Raw genomic sequence first — 26430 nt, 5'->3', positions numbered from 1 at the left:
AACCCAGACAGGTCGATCAGTACCCCAACACGAATCGGACCTGAGTGTACATTAACCCTTATAACTATAATCATGTTAACACACATATTGTTTACATCTTGTGGCTTACATTTTTAAACAATGAGTATATCACTGTTAAAAATTGGCCCCCATTCACTTTCATTGTAATTGCCTCACTGTAACCCAGATTTTTGCTTTTTTTAAAAGAAAAGGAGGGACTAGTATAAATACATTTCTATGGTAATCAAAATTATGCTATAAATTTTGTTGAATGAGCTATACTTGTACTGAACCCAGAACATTCCTTTAATATGACAAAAAATAAAGGATATACATTTAAGTTATTATTAACTGAAACGTTTCCCTCTTCCATAGCTCTCAAACAACAAATGGCAGCATTATATGTGATGCATTAGGTTTGTTGTCAATTATGTTTGGTCACAAGATTCATGAGAATGAATGGTGTTTGGTGTTTCAATGTAAAATTTTTGTAGTCTACACAAATTCTAATGGATTAGAACTAACAGTGAATAATGACTTTGTTCTGCTACTTAAGAAAATATATGGTTTTAGAAGACTTGGAATATCGCAACAAGTTGTATGGACCACATTTTAGTGCTTTATTTATTTATTTATTGTAATTTTTGAGCTTGACAGATCCAATCCCCGTTCACTGTCATAATATAGAAAAGAGCGCCTAGGATATTCTCCATAAAAAATCTTGGGTTTGAAACAACATGAGGGTTAGAAAATTATGGCATAATTAACATTTTTGGGTGAAGTATTCATTTATGATGATGCTGTCATGAAATGATCTCGTTCACTGAAATGTTTACACTCTGATTACAATAAAAACCTTGAAAATTAGCATTTTTACATACTGCTTTTGACAATGACGGACATGGGATTTTTCTGGACGATGGTCCGTATGCGTGGGAAGGCAGCAAAGCAGCAGAAGTCTCTTCGACTGTCGGTCTCAATGGCGTTCGAGAAGTACAGATTCCCATTCAGACCCACTGATACTCTCTCGTCCTGCTCGATGTGCTCTAGACCTGTGATGTTTCACAGAAATGGACAATACAGTCAGTGACAATTTAAAGAAGATAAAAACTGTTTTAGCTCATTAAGAATGAGAATATTAAGATGCTTAAAATTAATAGTTTAAATAATAATAAATAAAGATAAATGTAACAGATAAACGGGTTAGTTCCCCAAAAATGAAAATTATTTCATTATTTACTCACCCTCACATTGTTCCAAAATGTTATGACTTTCTTTCCAGTGTGGAACACAAAAGGTGTTAGCCAGAATGTTAGCCTCAGTCACCATTCACTTTCATTGCATCTTTTTCCTTAAAATGGAAGTGAATGGTGACTGAGACGTCTACGTGACATCTGTTCCACGGAAGAGCAACATGTTGTGGAGCAACATGAGGGTGTAAATGATAAATTAATTTCCATTTTAGTATGAACTATCCCTTTAAGTCTTATAATACGTAGAAATATTTTAACATTTATTTAAGTTGATTTAACCATAGTCAATTTGTAGCCAGACTTGTTATGTATTGGTAGAAAGTTTGTGAGTGTGCCTGAAACTAATTCTACCAAAATATCTAACTTTATCTCACCTATTGTCATCCAGTAGATTTGCAGTGGAGGGATTCCTTTAGGTGGATTGCATTCCAGAATGACTGACTGACCTTCTATAACCTCAATAGGGTCAATGATTTCTTTAGGGAACTTCGGAACATCTATAGAGCATAACAAGTAAAACAAGTGAAAGCATGAATCAATGTTACAAATACCAATTTAGCAATTAATTTACCATTAGGTGGCAGTAAAAGCCAGATTTATTCAAACATTCCTGAGGACAGATCATTTGCTCCACACTCCCAAATTAAGAAAAAAGTTGCCCATAATGCATACTTTTGCTACTGCTGTAATACTGTACTGTCATTTGAATGAGTGATTGAAAAAGGGGCCTTGTTTGGTAATGGATGCCTCGTTGCCATCGCTACATCTTTGAAGATTGATGTGCTGTATTTCAGAGCACAATGAGAAATGTTATGTCAAAAAATTATGGACGGAGAGGAAAAAACAAATTTTTCACTGGCCTTGTCCTCTATACAATCTCTGAGATGAAAGGGAAAGAAGAGCTCCAGGGCTCCCGTGAATTTGTGGCAGGCAAGTAAAATGAATATCTCACTAAAGACCAGAGCGGTCATTCCGTTGGATAGCAGTCTCTAAATCACTTGGAAAGAATCGTTATGAGCATACAGCGCAAAGTTACACATAACTCACTGGGAACAATAAATTCGATCTCCTCTGACATGGCTGTTCCTAACTTGTTAGTCGCAAAGCAGCGGTAATTTCCCTGGAATTCTGTGAGATTCCCGTTATTTGGAATGACGAAGGTTCCAGACTCATCTGATGTTATCAATCTGGGATCCTGATAGGAATCAAAGTCTTGACCGTTCTTTGTCCACCTGAATCTGAAAAAAAAGGGAAAATTGGTGCTTAGTTGGCATAACATATTTAATTCATCATTTGAAATGTGAGGAAAACAGTATGTGGATGCAAAAGTGATTTCCGTGAACAGGTTTTCACATTTCCAGCTTAAAATAATATAAAATACTCCTTTAAAGCTTTGAAATGTGCTTTGATAAGCCAGTGGGGTGTTTATGCATATACAGGTGAAACTCGAAAAATTAGAATATCGTGCAAAAGTTCATTAATTTCAGTAATTCAACTTAAAAGGTGAAACTAATATATTATATAGACTCATTACAAGCAAAGTAAGATATTTCAAGCCTTTATTTGATATAATTTTGATGATTATGGCTTACAGCTTATGAAAACCCCAAATTCAGAATCTCAGAAAATTAGAATATTGTGAAAAGGTTCAGTATTGTAGGCTCAAAGTGTCACACTCTAATCAGCTAATTAATCCAAAACACCTGCAAAGGGTTCCTGAGCCTTTAAATGGTCTCTCAGTCTGGTTCAGTTGAATTCACAATCATGGGGAAGACTGCTGACCTGACAGTTGTGCAGAAAACCATCATTGACACCCTCTACAAGGAGGGAAAGACTCAAAACTTGCAAAAGAAGTTGGATGTTCTCAAAGTGCTGTATCAAAGCACATTAATAGAAAGTTAAGAGGAAGGGAAAAGTGTGGAAGAAAAAGGTGCACAAGCAGCAGGGATGACCGTAGCCTGGAGAGGATTATCAGGAAAAGGCCATTCAAATGTGTGGGGGAGCTTCACAAGGAGTGGACTGAGGCTGGAGTTACTGCATCAAGAGCCATCACACACAGACGGGTCCTGGACATGGGCTTCAAATGTCAAACGTCTTACCTGGGCTAAAGAAAAAAAAGAACTGGTCTGTTGCTCAGTGGTCCAAAGTCCTCTTTTCTGATGAGAGCAAATTTTGCATCTCATTTGGAAACCAAGGTCCCAGAGTCTGGAGGAAGAATGGAGAGGCACACAATCCAAGATGCTTGAAGTCCAGTGTGAAGTTTCCACAGTCTGTGTTGGTTTGGGGAGCCATGTCATCGGCTGGTGTTGGTCCACTGTGCTTTATTATGTCCAGAGTCAACGCAGCCGTCTACCGGGACATTTTAGAGCACTTCATGCTTCCTTCAGCAGACAAGCTTTATGGAGATGCTGACTTCATTTTCCAGCAGGACTTGGCACCTGCCCACACTGCCAAAAGTACCAAAACCTGGTTCAATGACCATGGTATTACTGTGCTTGATTGGCCAGCAAACTCGCCTGACCTGAACCCCATAGAGAATCTATGGGGCATTGCCAAGAGAAAGATGAGAGACATGAGACCAAACAATGCCGAAGAGCTGAAGGCCGCTATTGAAGCATCTTGTTCTTCCATAACACCTCAGCAGTGCCACAGGCTGATAGCATCCACGCCACGCCGCATTGAGGCAGTAATTAATGCAAAAGGGGCCCAAACCAAGTACTGAGTACATATGCATGATTATACTTTTCAGAGGGCCGACATTTCTGTATTTAAAATCCTATTTTTTATTGATTTCATGTAATATTCAAATTTTCTGAGATTCTGAATTTTGGGTTTTCATAAGCTGTAAGCCATAATCATCAAAATTATATCAAATAAAGGCTTGAAATATCTTACTTTGCTTGTAATGAGTCTATATAATATATTAGTTTCACCTTTTAAGTTGAATTACTGAAATTAATGAACTTTTGCACGATATTCAAATTTTTCGAGTTTCACCTGTATTGTGAGCTTCTAATTATCTAGCTAGCAATCCAGCCAATACATCCATGACAGCTATGCCACTATGTAACACATTTGCATGCCTGTCTTATGGTATGGGCCGTTACATTTCCGACACATGCTCTAAGTGGGTGACCAATCAGATTGGGCCAGCTGACCAATCAGATTGAAATGTAAATGGTGGTTCACACAACTTGTGCACAATATTATTAAGGTGTCTTAGGCCATAAAACAGCTTAATGGAATATTCCGGGTTCAGTACAAATAAAGCTAAATCTACCGAATTTGTGGCATAATGTTGATTACCATAAAAAATATTTAGACTTGTCCCTTCCTTAAAAAAATACAAATAAAATTGAGTTTACAGTGAGGCACTTAAAAGGAAGTGGGGGCCAATTCATGGAGGGTTTAAAAGCAAAAATGTGAAACTTATAATTTTATAAAAGCATAAAGCATCTGTTAAAATTAATGTACAACGTATTATTTTAGCTGTAAAGTTGTTTAAATTGTCTTTTTTTTCCGATCATTTAGAAATTTAGGATATTTTATGTCCATGTATTTATTTATTTGCATAGTAGCTGTGTAATAAGCAGGATAATGTACAGTCAGCTGGTTGTTATCAAAAAATAAACATCTTCAGGTTGATTACAAGATAAGTGTATTGTGTGATAACAACTGGCTGAATGTACATTATCCCTTACAAGTTAAGCTCAATCGACAGCATTTGTAGCATAATATTGATTACCACAAACATTTATTTTGACTAGTGCCTCATTTTCTTTAAATTGTTATTGCATTGTTATTGTTATTGTTCATTGCTATTGCACAATAAACCCTGACAGGTCGATCAGTACCCCAACACAAATCAGACCGGCTGACTGTACATTAACCCTTATAACACAAAAATCATGTTAACACTAATATATTTTTTACGTCTTGTGGCTAAACTTTTTAAACCGTGAGTATATTACTTTTAAAAAATTATCCCATTCACTTCCATTGTAGTTGCCTCACTGTAACCCAGATTTTAGCTTTTTTTAAGAAAAGGAGGGACTAGTCTAAATAAATTTCTATGGTAATCAATATTATGCTACAAATAATATCGATGGAGCTTTACTTGTACTGAACCTGGAACCTTCCTTTTAATATGAGAATATATGTATATATATATATATATATATATATATATATATATATATATATATATATATATATATATATTATATACTGGTCTTTTCACAAGGAAATCTCTATCTTTAACAATGTGTGTGTGCATATGTGTGTGTGTACTGCTCACTCTGGTACAGGGTTTCCAGTAGCCTCACACTTCACAGGGAAGCTCTCTTCGAAAGGAAAGGCAATCAGAGAGGCAGGAGAGTGCTCTGTAATTGTGGGCAGCTGCTCCACTAGATAAAGAAACAACCGCAAAGGAAGCACTCAGTAGACTGTTGAGGAATTGATGATTTACAACATGCAGGTTGAATGCAGCAAATGGTGATGTGAGATGCCTTGTTGCACCTTAGGCTTTGGTTCAATTGTAATTATTTTCCACAATAAGATCAACTGTTTTGATCAATACATACAAGAATAAAAGATAAACAAAATATTTGTTGGTGAACATAATTACATATTGAATCATTGATTCAGCTGTTGCCCAAAGACTATGTAATCGGTAAGGTGTTATCAGGCAGTGGCAAATTACCTGGTCAAATAATGTCAATGAGACTTTGTTAGTTGTTTAGAACACAAAACTAATGGCTAATACAACTTGAGAGTAAATTTGGATATGCATGAGGAAATGCATAATGGAGTGGTGGGATGGGTTACAAATTAACAGAAGTGGTTTGTTGGCTCTGTTGTTTGAAATCATCACTGATCCTAGTCTATTAACCTCAAACCAGTATTTTATTTTTTCCCAGGTCAATGTTTTGTTTTTGTTTTGTTTTTTAGCTAGTAAAAAAGTATCAACATATTATTTATTTATTTGTTATGCTTTCGTGGAAGTACCATGGTTCCCCTTCTGTCACTCACTTGACATTGTGTCGATGTAGTGACACTAGGGGTAGCTCTTGAGAGCCCCAAACACCTCCCATTCTTTGAGAAAAGGCCAATGAGATTTGCAGAGTGGAATTTGCATGCCACGCCCACGGACATACTGGTATAAAAGGAGCTGGAATGCCCACTCCACTCAGATTTTCTCTTCGGAGCCAAGCAGTACTATCAGCGAGCTGAAATCTACTGCTGTTGCATTCACCTCTTTAGAAGCGTATGCTGTTGGATATGCGCTAAAAGAGTGTATATTCCTGCTAATATTTTCTCTATTAGAGCACACATTGAACATATTTTTGAAGATGCGTCTTTACAAAGATGCCTTTCTGTCTTTGTGTGATTCCTGGATGCGGTCATTATCTCTCCGCTGCCGACGGCCATGGTCGCTGCCTCACTTGTCTGGGCAGCGATCACAATGAGGCAGCATTTGTGGATGGTTCAAGTTCTCATTGCGAGAATATGACCATGGCAACGTTGCGGTAGTGGCTTTCCTTATTCCGGGGGAAAGCCACTCTAGCCACCCCCCATGCAGCGCCTTCTACCCACATGGTATGAGCTGCCGCTGGATGCTATATGGGGAGTTTAATGGGCGGAGAGCTTACTGGCGATGTCAGACGCAGATGACTCGACAGGTCTGCCACCTTCGGATCAGCCTGCCCAGTCTAAGGCAGAGCCCTTTCTTCCCGGAGGTGCATGACGAATGGAAGAGGTCATGGAAGGAACCTTTTGCTGCCTGAAACAGACTTCTAGGTTTGTCCGCTCTCACTACCCTCGACGGCGGAGCGGTCCATGGGTACACGAAGGTCCCTCAGGTGGATAAGCTGGTTGCGATGTAGTGCCGATGGACAGGCCGCCTCCATTCTGCATGCCTACATGTAAACCAGGCCAGGGCACTCAAAGAACTGTGGAACGTGTGTAGTCCTGATCCCGATGTGCTGCAGGAGCTGCGCTCAGCGACCGACCTCGACGAAGGTCAAAGCACAAGCACTCGGGCAAGCGATGTCCACCTTGCTGGTCCAGGAGTGCCACCTGTGGCTGAATCTGGTCGAGATGAGGGACGCCGACAAAGCCCGCTTTCTCAACGTGCCCATCAGACATTTTTGTGACACCATTGACACCGGCAACAGCAGTTCTTGGAGGTGAAGAAGCATATGGAGGCCATCCAGCACATCTTGCCCCGGCACGGTTCAAGATCCCACACCCCATGGGCTTCGCCTCAACCGGCTGGGCTTTCGCCGCTGTCTTGGTCTTGGACCTGTTCTGAACCAGGCCTTACACAGACTCCCGTTCAAGACGCTGACGTACAAACACATTTTGACATGGCATCAAGATTGGTTCGTGGCAGTAGACTTGAAGGACGCATAATTTCACGTCTCGGTTCTACCTTGACACAGACCCTTCCTACGGTTTGCTTTCCACGGCCAGGTGTATCAGTACAAGGTCCTTCCCATTGGCCAGTCCCTGGCCCCTCGCGTCTTCACGAAATTAGAAGAGAAAGCTCTTGCCCCATTAAGGGAAGTGGGCATCCGCATACTCAACTAATTCGATGACTTGCTGATTCTATCACAATCTCGATAGTTGCTTTGTGTGCACATCTATTTAGTGCTCAGGTTCAGAGCATCTCTTTTCTCGGCATGGAGTTAGACTCGAGCTAGTCTCAATGATAGTGCGCCTCACAAGCAAGCACGTGCAGTCGGTGCTGAACTACCTGAAGTAATTCAGGCAGAGGACAACGGTTCCACTGAAACACTTTCAGAGGCTCCTGGGGCATATGGCTTCCTCAGTGGCAGTCACGCCGCTCGGGTTGAACATAGCAACAGTAGCATATATAAACTGCCAAGGAAGCGTACGCTCTCGTCGCATATCGCAACTCGCCCGCCATCTCCTGCTCTGGAGTCAGCAGTGGCTTAGGTCGTTGCGGGCTACTCATATCCCAGGTAGCCTCAACGCCACAGCAGACCCGCTGATTTGTAGTCGATTCGGCAAAGCATAGATGGACCTGTTCGCTTCCCAATAATCCTCCCACTGCCCGCTCTGGTATTCCCTGACGGGAGCCCCCCTCTGGACAGACGCGCCAGCTGGCTCCGGGTGCTGCACAAATATGCGTTCCCCCAAGTGAGCCTACATGCACAGATTGTAATGTTGATACATTTTATTTCCTTTTGCAAGTACATAAAAAAAACAAAACATAAATTGGTCTAAAATATAAGACCAAAATCAGCCCCCACAATATCACCTTTACAATTCATTCTGCCACCAAAGCAGAACCAGTATCAGTGGTAACTATCCCAAACAAAAGAGCACATTTGAGCTGCATTTGAGCAAGATTTCCATAAGAAATTGATTGTTAATGGATGATAATGATAATATGTAACAATGACCATGTGACTAAACACTCCTTATGGGTGGATGGAAAGTTACTACTTCTATGCATGGCTTGGCTTTATTAACTTACTGTTCATGCGTGCTAAAACTAACAAATCCACCGCAGCAGGGAAAAACAGAGAAACAAATGTACAGGGATTTGTTAAATTCATCTGATCAAAACAGAAAGCTTAAAATAGATATGACTGGAATGCAACAAATAATTTATTGTCAACACAATTAAATCCAGCTCCACAATTCATTCATATTACAATAAAAAAGTAGAACATAATAAATTAAGTACAGCATTTAATTCCCACATGATATCTTTCAGGCCCTAAAGACATATTGTGAATAATTAAACAGCAGCAAAATATACTTATATCTGGTTGCCATGGAAACGGTGAAATACATAGCCCTAGCAATAAATGCTACCTGCATTCAGCATGAGTGAACCTGCATACAAATACCCGGTTTCAAACAGATGGTTGTAAGAACAGAGTGCTCACTCTTCTTTCTGAGAGCATGGAAAAAAGGCCAAATTGTGCACTTGGCAAACAATTGAGAACAGCCCTGAGAACATTATCAGTAAATAGAGTATGGATGGGTTAGGGTGGTCAACTGGAAGTACACCAACTGACGACTCGTTTTTTATTTTTTATTTTTGTTGTGGCATTAATATAATTTTTTTTTATATAAGGAAGTGAGCAAAGTTAAAAACAATTATTTAAAAAAAAAATACTCACATGCATTCTTGATCCATTCTTTTCGGCTGTTAAATGTAAGAATGCATCCCATGTGAATGCCACATAATAAATGTTTATGATTGGACTGTAGTGGACAAGGAAGTTTCATTTTGGGTGATTTATCACTTTAAGAATGACTAGTCATTTACATTAAACATCTCCCCAACTAAAATATTTACATTTGCACATCCTTAGAATAGAGGGATAAAGGCATTTAGAAGACATGCAACAAGAAGGATACTATAGTAATACAACATAGCACAGGAAGTAATTTATTCAACTTACCATCTAGTGGAATGTCCAGGGCATACGTTTGATACATGCAAATAATATTAAGGCAGGAGCCCAAAAAGAGGGTCACTCCAATTTTCCATAACAACCGCATGACTTGGAGTTGAGTGGAGGATTACAGAAATACTGCAGGATGCCAGGAGTCAGTGCATCTCACTCCAACACAGGCAGAGGTCTCGGCACCTGCAAAAAACACAATAAAGATCTTACTGCCACCACCGTGTACATGACAGCTGCCAATGAGAAATCACTGCCACACACAATCATGTGAGTAAACAACACACATACAACTTTTGAGCAACCATATACTTATGTTTGGCCCACAACACCACAGATATATATATATATATATATATATATATATATATATATATATATATATCAGGGCTTAAAGTACTCCGGCACCGTGCGGATCTCCGGCGTGCAGCCGTGAGGGGAAAACAAATAAAATTATATTTGGGAACCTGCACATGCGGTTTAATATTTTCGAGTCAATTTATTTCACCTACCAATCATATGAGAGGAACGCAGCTCTAACTAACGTTACAAGCCTATCAGAAGCAGAGAAGGGCGGGTCCTGGCAACACAGTTTGATTTAACGCTGACATAAGTTTATGAAGCCTGGGGATGATGTCCATAGGTGAAGGACTCAAAAATAAATGGCGCTGGGCGGTGATTGAAGATAGTAGAGATGGCGAGCCTTTTGGCAGTTGGTGTCAGAAACTGAGAGAGCCCGTGGCTTGTTTCTGCACGATTTGCTACTGTATGCCAGCAGCGGTAAGAAAGTGCTTGCTCGTCATGATTTAGACTCCGGTCATAGAGCCGCTGCCCGTGCATGCAAACTTACCACGACGTTGCCGGGAGAAACTGTTACAGCTGACACACCGTTGTCTATGACTGACCGTGCACATTTATAGCAGAACATGATTTGTCATTCAAAATTTTGCAGCCACTGGTCACCCCATAGACATCATATATAATATATATGGGTCACCCAAAACTACCAGAAGACAAAAAAGCGTTAACTAGCCTGTCGGTTTCAAATCAACATGCGAGTTACATGAACACTCCATCTTCTGGTCCAAATGTCTTAAAAAGAAAGTTTGCAGGACTTTGCTTACAACCCGGAAAAAAATAAAAAATATGTGATAATGGCCTTGATTTTCACTTCTAATCTTCAGTAATCTATATATATATACATATATACTCTCTCTCTCTCTCTCTCTCTCTCTCTCTCTCTCTCTCTCTCTCTCTCTCTCTCTCTCTCTCTCTCTCTCATATATATATATATATACAAAATGTTTCTTTTGTTCCTGTGTTTACACCGTTAATCTGTACTTTGTTTATCTTATTAAATACAGTTTTGCCGCACCTAGATCCAGCTCTTGAACTTCCTTCCAATACGTAACAATTTTGTCCTGCTCCTGTTATGTATTACATAGAACTAATCATGCAAGTAAAATATCTAATTCTCTACATTTGATATTATACAGAAATATTGACGATTAGCCAACCAGAATTAGATTTCGACATGTTTGGGGTTGCCAGATTTCAAGAGGTGAAATCCCCTCAATCAGATTTTTACACTTACTGTTTGGAAATATTCAGCCAGTGTAATGCTTTAGTTATGCAATGTGTCAACCATGAATGCATAAGCTCTCTATCCACCGCAAAAAGGTGCAAGTTTTATGAAAACACAGGCAAAGAGGTATGTCGGATTTTAGCGACGATGGGTTGACTTCTTAGTGTTCACAAGAAACTTACGCCACTGAAAATGTTTTTAATTAAAACAATTTTCAGTGTATTCCCCATAAAACACTTTTGTGTGTAGAACAATGTTTTGCACCACTGTTTAAGCATCCTTCAAATAAACCAAACTTCACTTATAGTTCGGTTATTGGAGTAGAAACAAATATGTGTGTGTCTGTTTCTTTCTTGATCATAACATGGATTTTATTCACAAAATGAAGCATAAAATACAATAACAGAGGGTAACAAGTGTATATTATGGCCATATTTAAGGGTCAATGAGATGACATTTTTCCAGATCTATTAAACTAAAAATACATAAAAATGCAATTCACACTAAACATTTACTTGAATACAACTCTTGAGCATATTTTACATTTTTTAATTCAAAGTCATATTTATATTTTTTCTGTGGCTTAAAGTCAAATATGTCATGTGGTGTCCATAAAAATGGCTCATTAAAAGCTGAAATTCTTAAAATAATAAATGTTAGCATGACTACTTCAGAATAATCTTATTATTGTTATTTCTTAAAAAAATGGCAACATGCATTTGTAGTTTATCCATCCATCCATCCATCGTCAACCGCTTATCCTGTGTACAGGGTCGCGGGGGCTGGAGCCTATCCCAGCTAACATTGGGCGAAAGGCGGGGGACACCCTGGACAGGTCGCCAGTCCATTGCAGGGCCACACATAGACAGACATACACTCACACTCACCTCCACATCCACACCTAGGGCAATTTTTTTGGAGACACCAATTAACCTAGCCTGCATGTCTTTTGGATGGTGGGAGGAAGCCGGAGTACCCAGAGAGAACCCACGCTGACACGGGGAGAACATGCAAACTCCACACAGAAAGGCCGGGGCAACCAGGGTTTGAACCCACGACCTTCTTGCTGTGGACAGTGCTAACCGCTGCACCACCGTGCCGCCCTCATTTGTAGTTTATGTTGACCATAAACCCATAAAACAGAGTGGACATATTGAAGCCCTCAAGACAGTGTGTAGTTTAAAAAAAAAACATATTTTTGTATGATGTTCTGGTCATATGGTGTAACCCTGAGAAAATGTAGTGATATTTTTGACAAATGTTTCATTTGTATAGAAAAATCGTCATGGTTACTGTCGTAACCCCATAAGGGGTCTTCTTGGGATGCCAAACGTACCTCTGAACTTGAGAAAAGGCCAATGTCAAATTGGCAGACAAAATTTGCATGGGGAAGTGGGGCAGCATCTGTCAGTCAGGATTTTGCACTGAGGAGCCGAGAATAAGGCACAGCCTTATTCTGGTAGGTGTAGTGCTGTGGCAGGAGGGACACAACATCTCATTCCCTCCCTCAGGGAACGGAGGTTATGACAGTAACCATAACGTTCCCCTTCTGTCACTCACTCGACGTTGTGTCAAATGAAGTGACACAAGGGGTCCCATCTAGATACTGCGTGCTAGAGGCAACTGTGTCGGCTGCATGTAGCCCTACCAAACGCCCCCAAAAGAGATGTCACATACAGACCTTAGGATACCCGCACCCCAGATGGGGGGAATAGGTACTACATGACTAGCATGGGAGCAAGCCCAGCAGCCGTGGCCTTTTCTCTCACCATGTCTCTCGCATAGGACGTGAAGCGGCTGGGGCTATCTTAACGCTATGAAATGCGTCAGGGAAGGCGGTCATTCCCGGTCCTATTCTTTCAGGGGTAAAAGACCCAGCGGAGGCCACATCCTGCCCAATCTAGGGGAGGTAACATGTGGCAAATACACCACGAGGGTTGTGAAGCTGTACGTTGGAGTGGCACGGTGGTAGGTCCAGCCAAATGAGGGGGGGGGGGGGCTCTACAAGCACGGCGACCGTACCACAGGAAATAAATCACTCTGGAGTTTGACTGAGAAGGGAACTAAGCCAATGAAGCCCGACACAGTACAGAGCACCTGTGACTCGTAGTGGGTTTGGACGCGAATTGCTCTGCTGAATTCACAGCCCAGAAGGCTAGGGAGGAGAACATCCAGGGAGCGACACTTAATGGCTAACCTGGGATAAAACGTGAACTGGATCAACTTGGTGAAGGGCGCTGTGTGCAAGCGTAACACCTGGTCGGTTGTGCTGCGTTACCGAGTTCTACTGGCTAGGACCTGACAAAACACGGGACAAGACCGACTCAACCCTGAGATTGTAAAATCTGGTGAAGGTACTGGGTGTTGCCCAGCCCGCTGCTCTGCAGATGTCTGGTAGGGAGGTGCCGTTGGCCAGTGCCCACGAGGATGCCACACTTCTCGTCGAGTGTGCTCGAACCCACAAGGGGGCAGGCATGGCCTGAGGACGGAAGGCCAAGGAAATGGCGTCGATGACCCAGCGGGCAGCCTCAGTTTGGAGAAGGCGTTCCCTTTCCACCATCCACCGAAGCAGACAAAGAGCTGCTCAAAACATCTAGACCTCGGCGTGCGGTCCAAATAGATACACAAAGCACGTATCAGACACAGCAACGAGAGGGCTGGGTCTGCCTCCTCCCGGGGCAGCTTGCTTGCAGGTTCAAGACCTGGTCCCTGAAGGGGGTCGTAGGAACCTTGGGCACATCGCCCGGTCACAGCCTCAGGATAATGTGAGTATGTGCCAAACCAAAATCCAGGCAGGTGTTGCTGACAGAGATGGAGGATAACGTGATCAGGAGGGCCGTCTTCAGGGAGAGGGCCTTGAGCTCATCTGGATCAACTGGTGCCTGAGCACCTGGTCCCTGTGAGCACATAGTAACTCTCAAGAGTGAGCAAAGATGAGCCAGTTGTCAAGGTAGTTGAGTATGCGGATGCCCACTTCCCTTAGCAGGGCAAGGACTACCTCTGTGACCTTCGTGAAGATGCGAAGGGACAGGGACAGGCCGAAGGGGAGGACCTTGTACTGAGGACCTTGTACCCTGGCCGTCTAACATGAACCGTAGGAAGGGTCAGTGTCGAGGCAAGATGGAGGCATGGAAGTACGCGTTCTTCAGGTCTACCACCGCAAACCAATATAGCTGTCGAAAGCAGGTAATAATCTGTTTCTTTGTAAGCATTTTGAACGGGAGTCTCTGCAAAGCCCGGTTGAGAACTTGCAGGTCCAAGATTGGTCGCAACACGCCACCTTTATGGGTACGATGAAGTAAGGGCTGTAGAGACCCTTCTTCATCTCGGCTGGAGGGATGGGCTCTATCGTGTCCTTGAGAAGCAGAGTCGTGATCTCTGCCCATAAAGCGCTGGCTTTTTCAGAGCGTACGGGGGTGGATCGAATACCGCCGAAACTAGGTGGGAATCGGCAAACTGAATTGGGTAGCCAAGTCGGATGGTCCTGGCCAACCAGTGCGAAGGGTTGGGCAGCAAAAGCCGCGTGTCCAAACTCCGCGTGAGGGGCACTAACGGGACGATAGCTTTTGCCGTACCAGGCGGGGCTTCGCGGCGGGGAGCAGGTAATAGCGCGTCGGGAGGCAGAAGAGCGTCCCAAGGCTTGAGTGCTGAGAAAAAACTCTCCAATCACGTGGGAAGAAGGAACGATGCGGTGGGCAGCTGAAGAGGCTTTCTCTCATGAGAAAAGATAGCCACAATTGCAATGTTGCCATGGCTATGTTCTTGCACTGAGAACATGAACCATTCATAAAACGCTGCCTGCGTGTGAAGCCCAGGCACGCGAGGCATCTTTTATGACCGTCAGAAGTGGAGGCCGAAAGACATCTTTAAAAAGATGTGTCCTGAAAAGGATGTTCAATGCCTGCTGTGTATTGCTCTTTTATGAGTGGTAAATCAAACTCTTTTAGAGGAGATAAACTCTTTTTAGGAGGAGAAACACTCTTTCAGTCAATGAAAGCGCTGTCGAAGCGCCCAGGGGAGAGAACGTCGGCTGGAAACGCCCCGTAGATCCAACAGCAGTGCTTCTTGCCAACAGAGGTGAGTGGAACAGTGATGAACTCAGCTTTGCTGTTGCACAACCGCTCCAAAGAAAAATTCTGACTGACAGACACTGCCCCGCTTCCCTTTATACCTGTATGTCCGGGGCGGGGCATGCAAATTCTGTCTGCCAATTTGACATTGGCCTTTTCTCAAGTTCAGAGGTATGTTTGGCATCCCAAGAAGACCCCTTGTGTCACTTCATTCGACACAACGTTGAGTGAGTGACAGAAGGGGAAATATTTTTACCTAGAATATGTCACACATTTATTTTTTTTTAATTAAAGATTATGTTGTTTATCCCCTCATGTATTCAAGGTGCAAAAAAAGTATTACATTACATTTTACTCTGTGGTTAGACCACATGTCATTTTAAAATTTTTTTTTTTTTTTTTAGGAAAATGCTGTAAAGGTTTTTTCAAAAATGTATGTGACCAGACTGAACACAAAGATTACATTTCTAAGAAGTTAACACAAGTGTTTCAATTTAAAATAGTTTTTTTTTTATATAAATATTTCTTTTTTTTAACTCCTCAGACAACCTTATTTTAATGACTCATAAGCATTTGCACCCCCTCCTTGATATTATTTATCTCCACTCCATCCTTGCGTTTGTGGGGACTCTGATTTGATTTTGTAATTTGCTATAATGCTGTAATTCTAATTTCTCTCAAACTGGAAAGTGCATTCCCAAATGCCCACATATAATATCTCCCAGCCCAGCCCATCCTAGCATAGCTGGCAGGAGCCGGCCCTGTTCATAACGCTGAAATACAAAAAAAAAAAAAAAAAACTTAAATAAAGGGGCCCTCCTGCAGTTATGGTAATATGCAGCAGATATTGTAGAAATTATTCAGAATTATGAATTCATGGCACTATAACGGTGACAGATTTTGATTAGCTGGATACAGTTGAGGGCACAAAACCAAAAGGTTGGTAAATCAAAAAGCCTGCAGATGTTTCTAAACATTCAGCTAGAAATATGAAGCTTTGTCAAGCTATTGTGGATGAACTTTAAGTTAAATGTCATGTTTTATGCCTTTTTATGTTTCTGGATGATGTCAAGTGTGGTAAGGGTTCAGTAGCTGCTTTAACCTTTTGTTATCTGGCGCCAGAAAGACATCTGGTTGGAGACAAATTCATTTTCATTTTAGATTCATTACAGAACTGGTTGTAAAGTGCTTCAGTTGAACAAAGTATCTATAATGGAGGTCACTTTTCATGGTATATTGGGAATCAGCCTTGTATTTGATCTTGTTGTTGCAGTTGGTGCCTGCTAGTCTGCAATAACTACAGTATTAATATGTTTTGTTTTTAAGGTCTTTACACTCACAAAATCAGGCAGCACTGAGCCTCCTTCAAATACTCCAAACTTACAGATAATAGTTTTGAAGAGTTGGTGTGATGCAGCACTTAGGGCTGTCAACTGGATTGTTGCTGGTTTAAACCCTGCAAGGAGCGATATTTAAAGCCAATTGTACACTACACGTCTTACCATCGGCACTCTGCGACTCACAGTCTTTTTTTTCGTAATGCTGGTGCGCACAATATAGGACTGTAGTGTCTCAACCACACAACCATTCGTCCCCGAGGCCACGTGTGCACTGGTATTACAATGTGTTTTAGGTGATCTGAATATAAGAGAACAATTGAAACACATTACCATTATACCTGGTTGTCTCTTTTGACCACTTGTGGTCTGATTTCATGAGCACATACATCAATCATTACATCTGTGTATTATGGAATGATAATTAAACGCAAAAAAGTAAAAGACAAGAAAGGAAGCGCTAAAAACTAGTACACAGTTTCTCTTAATTATTTGCAAACATGATGTTTAGAGCAGACTTCAGACATCAGAGTTATTTTAGTGCAGTACCTGTAAGTGAGCTTCTAATGTGCATGATGCTCATATTTGTTTCCTCATTGTGCATGTTCTTGCATTTACTTTTTTACACTTAAACCGTCCGTTATAGCACGCCTTTAGCGTTTCAGATGGCTCACTAAAAATGCATCTTAAAATTAAGATATTGATATCCATTCACAAACTTGTGCAGTTTATCCTTGATTACATGTCAAGGAACATGAAAGAATGACTCACACCCATTTTTACACTTATTTGCACTAATTAGCAAAGGAAGAAAATAATAAAAACAGCTGAAAAAAATAAAGACTGTGGGTAGGGAGATTTTGGTGAAAATGTATTTTATTTTCTCAGTGTATTTCTTTTTTTTTGTCTTCTTATTACCTTTCTCTCCTCTTGCACTCTCTATATTTAATTGGTTTTGGCTCATAGTGGTCTCTCACTCATTGGGTCAGTTCTCACACATGACTTAAAGACGTCTAGATTTCAAGCTGTTTTCAAAACTGTCATAGCATCTGGGACTAGGCATAACCATCACCATTGTGTCCTTACTGGCACTTACTGGGGGGGGTTGTCCCTGTAGTAAGTATACTGGATGTCACTTTGGATAAAATCATTTGCTAAATGACTAATTACTTACACAGGAAATCTGATCTCAATGGATCTACTGTCCTACAGTCTCACTAGCATCTGCACAATAACTGTTCTAATGTAGGCCGGATCTCAGCTCATTAGGTCACTTCCTCCTTGACTTTAATTAGTTAAACACACAATAAAATGGATCAGGATTTACTGAGTGAACAAAAGTGTATCAGGCAGTAGAGCTGGCAAAGAAAGAGGAAGATGCAAAACTCACAAAATAAAACGTTATCAGTCATTTCCATCCCTTCGTGAAGAACACATTTCCAAAAAAGAAAAAGATGAATCTTTGAAACCATATGAGGCCATTTATTACAGTCTATAATTACAGTCAAAAGACAGATTTGGATGGTGCAAGGCAGGCTGTATGTTTTAGACTCTTTCTTTCAACTGTTGGGACCAGTCACGAGAGATAACTACACTTCACTCCCCCTTCAATTTAACACAACCAGCTGCTTTACTCGCTGGTTTATTCACACAGACCCTTGAAGCCCATATTCCCTTTAAGCTTTTCCTCTGCTTAACAAATCCGATAGGAAACACAGAGGTTAAACACTAGTAAGCAGAGAAGTAATTGAATAATTGACCAGTGTGTGAATGAGTCAATTTCCTTCATTTCTCAGTAGGAGCTTTTGTTTTCCATTGGGCTTGAACTCCACATGTCTACATTTTGCCATAATGGTATTAACTCTGCCGGGAAGCTTTTGTGATTCAGTGCTGGTTGTGGTGACCCCTGAGATGACCTCTGTGATGTTACTGGGGAAGTCACAGAGAGGATGTGTTTCTGCTCCCCTTTATTATCATAATGAAAGGCTTGTGGATAAGCCATGGTACCCCTCTCAGACTCTGACACTTCACTTGGACTCATAGACGATGCCTGAGGCACTACTGCTTGCCCTGAGACTGCTCTCTTTTCCACAGATGGTGGCAAGCATTAGTAGCCAGATTAAAATCAAAAGAAAATTGCTAGGCTAATTGTTTTGTGTTTTGTTAGACAGTTTGATGTGTTTCTGGGGGCAGGTTTTTACCATCCTGATCCAACACAATGTGTCCTTGTTTTACTCTTTTTGTGCTGGCTAGTTCAACTCTCATCAAATTAAGGCCATCATATTTATTACATTTCACTGCTTGAGCACCTGCCATTGGGTTTAATTGAGTACTTCCCTTTGTCATCCAGAGTTTAGAAGGACGTAGCTTGCCAGTTTGTGGGGCTGGACCACAGGGAACTAGCATCATCATATACACATATATCACACTGCTGTGAAAAGCCTTTTGAGGCCCTTTCACAAAAGAGTCTTTATTGGAATATTAAAGCCAGATTGTTTTAAGGCCTGTGAATCAAGAGCATTTCATTCACTTGGCATTTAAAATCAGCTCTGCATTGGTCAGATCAAACTTCATCGACTCTAAGTTTATTTCTTTGGAAATTGTCTGCTAAAAACATAAGTGCAAATGCATAAGAGTCCATTGAAATGTAGCAGATTTCAATCTCACCGTGCTTTGTGTGAGTACCCCAAATGACGCACTACAATATGCACTATGTATTCGGCCATCTGTACAAAGTGCAGTAGTATCTCAAATGGAACACTAAATATTTTTTACTAGACAGAAGCATTTGTCATTTTTCAGCTAACAAAAGAGATGTTTCAAATGCATGTGATGTGTTGCTTCTAGCTTTAGTATGTTAGCCAACTCTGTCCAGCACTTATAAAAAAAAAATTATATTCACAAAGCATGGTGTAATGTTAAAGTATACACATTTGGAAATTGCAGTCTTCACAGAAGTGCTGTTTGCCACCTACACCATTTATTACAGTCAGGCTAGCATCGTGGCCAGGTCACCCCACTCTTTACCTTATGTAGGATAAGCCACGTCCGCTGAGTGGGTAAAGTGTCCCACATTCCACTATATGTTATTTCAGGTGAATTGTGGAACATCATCCTCGTACATGTAGTAGTCTTTTTTCCATTGCATTTTAGTACAAACACTACTTGCACTAAACTTCAAAATGGCGTAGAATGGTGCAGAAGTATATAATTTGGGATACGTTTCTTTGGGAATTTAACCTATGACCTTGATATTGCGGCACCATGCTGTACCAGATGAGCTGTACCATATGACTGCTGATTCTGAAGTTTTCCTTCCAGAATCATGACGAAAACAACAGCAAGTCAACGTAGCAACCATGGGCAATTCCTTGGACCATTTCAATCCTCAATATTCAAATTAACACAGCTTATCCCCATAAAGTTAGCCTAAGTAGACCCTTTAAACACCAAACTGGGACTTAACTAACAACTGCTGCCTGTTGTTAATCCTTCACATTTGAGTCTGATGATATTGGCAAGATGTTAAAGCTGCCCAGCGTGGGAAGGCCAGCGTGAACTCTGACCTGTGCTAGTTCTGGCATTGCCTGAGCAAAGCAGTCTGGCGCTAGAGCCAGAAGAGGAGGAGAAGGCGGAAAATGGGGCAAGAGAATCAAGTGCAAGCTTTTCTACCCAATTGACTGATGGCGTCCTTTCTCTCTCGCACTCACCTCACCCACCATGAAGGCTCATTTAGCATAGTGGATGAGCGTAAATCAGGACATGAAGAAAAAGGAAGCAGTCTGGCAGTGGAAGGTAGGCATGGTGTGACCGCTTGGCTGTTCTACCAACTGTGGAGTATGAATAAAGAGGCAATCAAGAGACCATCCCTGAGGAAACCAATCTCATCCATTCTCCACACACTAGGATACATCACCGACAGAACACGGCTCTGTGCTCTTTGTCTGATTATTACTGGCTGCATTTTAGTAGATAATCAACAGTAATGCTTCCAATGCTTCAATGTGCTATAAAATGTTTGGCAATCCAGATGATACCCAGAGATTGCTCTTTTACACTTTATGAGTTTAATGGATTTCTCAACTTTGGTTCAGATGTTTCTCCTAAAATTCCTTATGATAAATTAAAATAGACACAAATGAGACAATTGATGACATACAGTTAGAGTATAGAGCTATACAATTAACATGGATGACATAGCGCAGATCATTGGCTCTTTAAGCAATTGAATGAGATATGTTTGAGTTCATATTAAGATTTCTGACTATTGATTGCATACTTCTGGCAAATCAGAGCACAGGTTGAGTTATTGAGATCTCTTATGAAACTCTAGAGGAGACACATGATTACTGTGTCTTTTTTGCCAAAGAAACATCTTAAAAGCATGAGACTTTAGTCAACATTTATATTCTCTCTCCACTGAATCTCATTGATGGCTAGGATAACAACTGAGACATTTGTGAGATCTCATTTGTGATTATTTGTATTTATTTATTTTTATCTTTATTTATATTTATTTAGTTCCTATGGGAAGGAAATGTGTTGAAGGCAGTTGCCAGTACAGAATATTTACTATATACTTCAGATGCTCTCAATACCATTAAATTGGCAAAAACACCCGTCTTTCAAAGTAAACAAATTTCCTCCATTCAGCACACGCTCAGCATTTATATGCCTTTTAGCAGGAAAACTGTTTGTGTACTGTGCAGACCGCTAATGGGATTAGATCCATCCCTGTCTTGTCAAACTGGAATATTCTGCTAGTTGAGGAGTCTTGTTGGCTGTATATCTCTCTCAACCCTTTGGATAAAACTTAAATTCTGATTTAATCTGTTCAGTACATTTAAGGCATGGCTGAGATTACTAGCACTAAAAAAACAATTAGCAACTTTACCTCATTTGCGCATACTCTAATTAGAGTGTTTCATACATTTAGTCATGTTAATCTTTTATTTAGCTTTGTCAGTGTTTGAACAAAATGAAACAGTGAGCACAGCCCATTCTACTTCCATAATGTGAGAAATTCACAAGTGAACAGGATTTTAAACAGGAAAAAAATTTAGGGCAGGTCTTCATTTTATCCATCAGGAATTGATTGGATTCTAAAACGTTGTCTCTATAAAACAGTTAGAGGGGGAGGGGCTAAAAAAATAAGAGGGTTTGCTGATGTCAGTGAGTTGTTGGAAAGTGTGATATTGCCTTGACTTGACTGACCATCAGAGTTACTACACTTCACAATTAGCCCTTAGCACATCACAGTTAAATAGCTATATAAATAATTCATAAATACCACCTTCAACAGGCATCAGCTACACAACTTATATATTATTAAAACTTCTGTGTCGCTGCAAAGCACAGACAAGAATCTAAATGAGATAAAGAAGTGGGGGTTATATTAAATAATAACTATGCCTAATTGAGATTTGACTCTGTTTCAATTTGCTTTAGCATGCATGCCAGAAAGAAAAGAGCTCAATTACCAGTCCATTAATAATACAGCAGCATGAGCGAGACGATGGGGTGGGACACGGGACGAAGAATGCAGGGATGGGGAGGAATGGAGCTGCATGCTTACCAGTGTAGGGGAAGTTACTTTGAAACTGTGTCTTTTGTTGAGCAACAAGCATCTTATGTTTGAAAGAAGTGAAACAACAGTCAATACTCATTTGAAAAAGCAATACTAACATATTGCTAAAAATAGAACACACATAAATACAATACAGCATTTTGCTACCCTATAATTATTCAAGTTTAAGTGGTTTAACTGCTATCACGCTACTAAAAATGTAGATTAAATGTCAACAGTTACTCACCCTCACATCATTTCAAACCCCTATGGATTTCTATATTCTGTGGAACAGAGCTATTTAGCAGAATGTTCAAGTTGCTCTTTGCCATACATTGAAAGTGAAAAGGTAAAGTCATAAAGAAGAACAGTTGTCTACACCATTCCCTTTCATCGTATGGAAACGAGCAGCTACACAAAATAGAAAGATGTAGGCTGGTGAAATAGAATAGAAAGACTGTGGAAAGGAGAAGTCATAAACCATCTCCATCAATTGACAGCGGATGGGAGAGGCATGTGGGAGTGAATGAAGCAGACAGAATGTAGATAGATGGGGGTGAGATATAGTGTGGGTGTGGATCATGAACTTGCTTCATGAAGAAGTGGAGAGATTGTTTTTTGATGGAGTGGGATAAGGGAAGAGCAAAACGTAGAATGACATGCAGGTGTATCGACACAGACGTATAGATGGAATATGAAGGAGAGCAAGAGAGAAAAGGATGAGAAAAGAGAGTGAAAGTGTGAGCGAAATAACTATAATCAATGAACGGAGCTGCTCCTGAACTTAGGTCCCCATTGGAGAGATGGTGGATGACCTTGTGACCCTGGTGAACTGCCTGACAGAGATTAATGTGTCCCTGGCCAACAGTGCAATTTATTTTAAAAGCACCATCAAACCAAGACTTCATCCTGATCATCAACCTGTTACATGCTTTTCTTGTTTTTATGGACTGGGTTCCCCTATGGATAAAGGTCCTACTTTCTCTCATAAATGTCTTAGTCAGGCAAAAACCAATATGAGGTGAAAACCAAGGGACAGACACACCATAAACCATTGTATTTACATCTCTCTTGTCTGTTTTGCATAGTTGATGGCCAAAGACAAATGTATATTTGCAATTAATGTTGTTTCCTAAAGAGCAAAATCAAATAAAATCCCTTTATTTTCACTCAAGTACAACAATTATAATAAACATCTGATTTACACATAACACAGTCTACACATCTTGTTAAACAACACAATATACACCTAATAATAATAGACAATATACAGTGTACACAAAATAAGGCTGTATAAAGTTTTTATTAAAAAACAATAATATACAATATACAGTATACACAAAATAAGAAGACTGTAAACAATAAAAATACACTGTAACCCCTCAGTGTGGATGGACCATGTGAGATCCACAGTGATGTGGACACCGAGGAACTTGAAGCTGCTGACTCTCTCCACCGGTGCTCCATTGATGGTGATGGGGCTGTGTTCTTGGTCTTTTCTCCTGAAGTCCACCACAAGCTCCTTGGTCTTACTTGGACACAGAGGGAGAGGTTGTGCTGACACCAGCGTGTTTCATCATTGTCAGTGATCAGACCTACCACTGTTGAATCATCAGCAGACTTAATGATGGCATTGGAGCTATGTGTTGCCACACAGTCATGTGTGTACAGGGAATATAGGAGTGGGCTGAGAACACAGCCCTGCGGGTCTCCAGTGTTGAGGGTCAGTGACCACTTGGTGTCTTCTTGACAGAAAGTCCAGGATCCAGCTGCACAGCAAGCAAGCCCAGAGTTTCACATCAAGCTTGGAAGGCACTATTTACATTTATTTTCCAGCGACTTTCTGATTACCAGATTACCAGTAATGTGCTTTAGACCACTACACCATCACTACACTATGTGTAGTCTACAAACAGCATTCAACAGCATGTTCCTTTTTTCCAGGTGGGAAAGAGCAGTGTGTAGTGTATATGCAATGGCATCATCAGTGGAGCGGTTTTTGCGATATGCAAAATGCAGTCCAGTGGGTCCAGTGAGGCAGGCAGCACAGAGCAGATGTAATCTCTGATTAGCATCTCAAAGCATGTGCTGATGATGGGGGTCAGAGCAACAGTACGCCAGTCAATTAAGCAAGTGATTCTGGATTGCTTTGATACAGGCACATTGGTGTCATTTTAAAGCATGTGAGGATGCGCATGCCCTGATGACATGGCCTGGAATGCCATCTGGATCTATGGCTTTACGGATATTCACCCGTCGGAAGGATCAGGTTACATCTGATACAGAGACGGAGAGTGAAGTAACCTCTGTAGCATCGGCCGAGAGAGCTCTCTCCGCGAGGGTGGTGTTGTTTCCCTCAAAACGAGCATAAAAAGTATTGAGCTCATCCAGGAGAGAGTCAGCAGTATTCACTGCGGATGTTTTATTCCCTTTGAAGTCTGTGATGATATTAATTCCCTGCCACATGCTTCTAGAGTCGTTGGTGTTGAACTGTATTTCAATCTTGTCCCTGAACTGCCATTTTGCTGCTCTTTTGCGGAGGGCATAACTGGTTTGTTTATGCTCCTCAAGCGCATTCAGTGTTGCACAAATATTGCTATTAATCCACAGTTTCTGGTTAGGGTAGATCCGTATTGTTTTGGTCGGCACAACATCATCTATGCACTTCCTGATGAAACACATTACATTATCAGCGTAGACCTCAATATCGTCATCAGAGGTGGACTGGAAGATCTCCCAGTCCGTTTGATCAAAACTGTCTTGTAGCGTAGTATCTGATTGGTCCGACCAGCACTGGATCATTCTGAGGGTGGGTGCTTCCTGTTTCAGTGTCTGCCTGTAAGCGGGCAGAAGCATAATGGAAGAGTGGATTTGCCAAATGGTGGGCGAAGCAGGTATTTGTAGCCATCCCGAAAGTGAGAGTAGCAATGGTCCAAAATCCTAATCTATTGCAGAACCAATGTCCAAAAGAGCTTGTCTATCATAGACAATAAGGCAGACAACACCCAAGTACAAAAAATATAATAATATTGTAAATGCGATTATTAATTATTTAATAATAATATAATAAAACTGCAATATTGGGTCAGAGCTCACAGCACAGCAGCCACACTCGGTGCCATCTTGGAGCACTAATTACTGCACTGACAGTTGATTGTCTACTGGGAATGCTGGAACATATTGGTGGCAGACCTTGCTGAAAAGACCAGCTTATAATTTCCATACTGGTCCAGGCTGGGTTATGCTGGTTAATGCTGGTCTAGATTTAAGGCCATCTTTGCTAGTAAACTCAGAAGACGTACTGCAGATATACACATTTAAAATGAACTCTGTCTCTTCCAAATAAATGGAAAGATACATTGATGGCTCTTCTTGCACTACAAAGAGTTGTGTCCATCCCCCTATTACCGCTACTGTCTACTGGAACTGCTGGACCATATTGGTGTCAGACCCAGCTGAAAAGACCAGCTTTTAATTTCCATACTGGTCCAGGCTGGTTTATGCTGGTTAATGCTGGTCTAGCTATGCTATTCACCAGTAATAATGCTGGTACACCAGCATGTTCTTTCTGCTAATGCTGGACCAAGGAAGTCTTGCAATTTAAGTTAGTGAAAAAATCTGGTGGGTAAACTAATACACCAGCAAATGCTGGTGACTAGCAAAGCTGGTCTTTTCCAGATGGAAGATTGGTGGTGTCCTTTAAAACCTGTATATACTTGGAAAATCACACTTGGTAGATAACTGTTCACAAGTTAAGTTGCCTTGCTTTCTCATTCTAATTGTGAACTCTACAAAGCACACTCGGGCATGGTTCACTACGAACTAAGCTTTGTCAAACAGACTCAAAAGCATAAAGGAACTTTTAAAATGTATAAAACATAAATACAGATACCACATACAAATTCCCCCCATTAATCATGATTTGTCAAATTGCCAATTGCTAGTCAGATACAGGTTGAATTTTGGGGGCAAAACTCTGTGTAGTGCAAGATGAGCCATCAATATTTCTGTCCATTTAATTGAAAGAGACAGAGTTAATTTTAAATGTGTATATCTGCACTACATTTTTGGAGTATACTTGCAAAGATGGCCTTAAAGTTAACACATATGGACTAATTCAGAAAAATTCTGAATTTAAATTCATGGGGTCTTTAAAAGCATGTTTAGGACAT

General features: G+C 40.8%; 1 protein-coding gene across 5 annotated transcripts in view; it reads right to left on the bottom strand.

The window, feature by feature from the left end:
• The window catches only part of LOC127653873 (neural cell adhesion molecule L1-like protein), a 143404-nt gene that overhangs the window by 49910 nt on the left and 67064 nt on the right, over positions 1–26430 (bottom strand). For 4 of the 5 annotated variants that reach the window (XM_052140675.1, XM_052140674.1, XM_052140677.1 and 1 more), the window contains exons 2-7: positions 9698–9886; positions 8758–8775; positions 5551–5659; positions 2301–2491; positions 1628–1750; positions 882–1052 (exon numbers count right to left, since the gene is read on the bottom strand). In XM_052140675.1, the coding sequence (XP_051996635.1) occupies positions 882–1052; positions 1628–1750; positions 2301–2491; positions 5551–5659; positions 8758–8775; positions 9698–9797 (712 nt within the window). In that variant the 5' untranslated portion in view covers positions 9798–9886. The remainder of the gene's footprint in view (positions 1–881; positions 1053–1627; positions 1751–2300; positions 2492–5550; positions 5660–8757; positions 8776–9697; positions 9887–26430) is intronic. The other variant, XM_052140676.1, reaches the window with a different exon arrangement.

Source organism: Xyrauchen texanus, chromosome 13 (assembly GCF_025860055.1).
Source record: "Xyrauchen texanus isolate HMW12.3.18 chromosome 13, RBS_HiC_50CHRs, whole genome shotgun sequence".
Taxonomy (NCBI): Eukaryota; Metazoa; Chordata; class Actinopteri; order Cypriniformes; family Catostomidae; genus Xyrauchen; species Xyrauchen texanus.
Note: the sequence above shows the minus strand (reverse complement) of the source record. Positions and strands in the feature narration are given on the sequence as shown.